Genomic DNA, 1,658 nt, shown 5'->3' on the forward strand with positions numbered 1-1,658 from the left:
CATCTACGAGAACCCCAGCTCAGAGTTGACAGGCTCCATGCAATCGGCAAGGCCCAGGAGGGTCTTCTCGCCCTTCGCCACATACGTAGATCTATTGTTTGGGGGATTCAGCCGCGCTACTCGCCCAAAGGAGCAAACACCTTGCCCATAGTGTAGGTCTAGGCTTAAGCGTCGTCTCTCCGGTATAACCTGGCCCAATCCTCTATTCACCCCAAGAAGGTTATTTTTTATTTCCGACAGGCGCCGCGAACACCTCGGCTGTGACGTCATGGCAGCGCGCCGTAGACAGCCTAGGACCCCGTCGCCCTCACGTCCGTCTGGTCCTTGAGCCGGCGGGGACGGCGGAGCAATGGCCTTGAGACTGCTGAGACTTCTCCCGGCGTCTGCGACCGCGCGGGGCCTCGCGGCCGGAGCCCAGCGCGTGGTGAGCGGCGAGCGGCATGTCTTGCCTGGGTCTCGGACTGTCCTCTCCGAGCCCCGATTCCCCGGCGTTGTTGGTCAGACCCTCCAGCCGCAAGCTCCCGAGATCCCCACCCACAGCTCCGGGTGCAGCTTTGCGGCGGGACTCTCTCTCCAAGCCGCATCTGGGGAACCGGGATGCCGGGGCGCTGGAGTTTGGGCCCGCTTGCTCGTCCGTTCAGTGTTTGGCAAAGCTGCTTTGTTGAGCGCCCCGAGGACGCTGGGGTGACGTGATGTGGAGCCGTAGCAGAGACTTTTGGGGTAGATTGGGGGAGGATTAGGACTTCCTAAGATGCATGCAGAATAGTGGGTCATACTAGGCTCCGCGGGAGCCGTGGCTGGGAACAGGATACGTTTTTTGACAGCACCATAACGTCTTTGCTTCTTAGTAGCTACAACTGCAGAGGTGTTAAATTTGTGAAGGGGTTGACCTTATTTAGGATTTTTGTTTTGAGCAGAGGAGTGGTGTATGTGAGAAGTATGAATGAGCCAGAGAGAGAAATGGGGTGTGCATAAATGTGAGCCGTAATCAGCGCTGTCCGCCTATGCCCCGTTAGGACCACGCTTATCAACTAGGCATATTCCAGTGCACTTTTGCTTTGACCTTGACTCTTAGAGGCTACAATCCTTGTTCCTTCAGCATTCCCTTCAGTGATCTTGTTTCACATATGTATGTCGGAAGTTCAGTCCATCCTAAGTTTTGCATGCACTGAGTTCATTCTTCACGCCGTGAAGTCCAGTGGTTTTGCACAGTGGACAGTGACATATTGCTGCCTTTTTATAGTACCACACAAATTAGTTTACAGTCCTAAAAAAAGTCCACTGTGCTTAATGTTCATTTATTTTCCACCCCCTAAACTGACAGCCACTGCTCCTTTGATGATTTCTGTCATTTTGCCTTTTCTGGACTTTAGTCAGTCACACATTATATTGCCTGTCACACTACTATTTATGTGTACAATTACTTTTACAGTGGGGCTGGACAGATAGCTCAGCGGTTGCTCCTCTCTCTCTCTCTCTCTCTCTCTCTCTCTCTCTCTCTCTCTAAATAATAAGTCTTAAGCCAGATATCATGGTGCACACCTTTAATTCCAGCATGAAACGGGCAGGTCCACATAGTGAGACCCTTGTCTCAAAATCAAACCTCAGAAACAGCAAAAAAAAAAAAAAAAAAAAAAAAAAAAAAAAAAAAAAAAAAG

The 1,658-nt window shown here is 51.0% G+C and overlaps 1 protein-coding gene across 2 annotated transcripts in view; it reads left to right on the top strand.

The window, feature by feature from the left end:
* Positions 1–267: 267 nt before the first annotated feature.
* The window catches only part of Ndufa10 (NADH:ubiquinone oxidoreductase subunit A10), a 49,737-nt gene continuing 48,346 nt past the window's right edge, over positions 268–1,658 (top strand). For both annotated transcript variants that reach the window (XM_050163059.1, XM_050163061.1), the window contains exon 1: positions 268–424. In XM_050163059.1, the coding sequence (XP_050019016.1) occupies positions 350–424 (75 nt within the window). In that variant the 5' untranslated portion in view covers positions 268–349. The remainder of the gene's footprint in view (positions 425–1,658) is intronic.

Source organism: Alexandromys fortis, unplaced genomic scaffold (genome assembly GCF_014885135.2).
Source record: "Alexandromys fortis isolate MF-2015 unplaced genomic scaffold, M_Fortis_MF-2015_v1.1 scaffold_139, whole genome shotgun sequence".
NCBI lineage: Eukaryota > Metazoa > Chordata > Mammalia > Rodentia > Cricetidae > Alexandromys > Alexandromys fortis.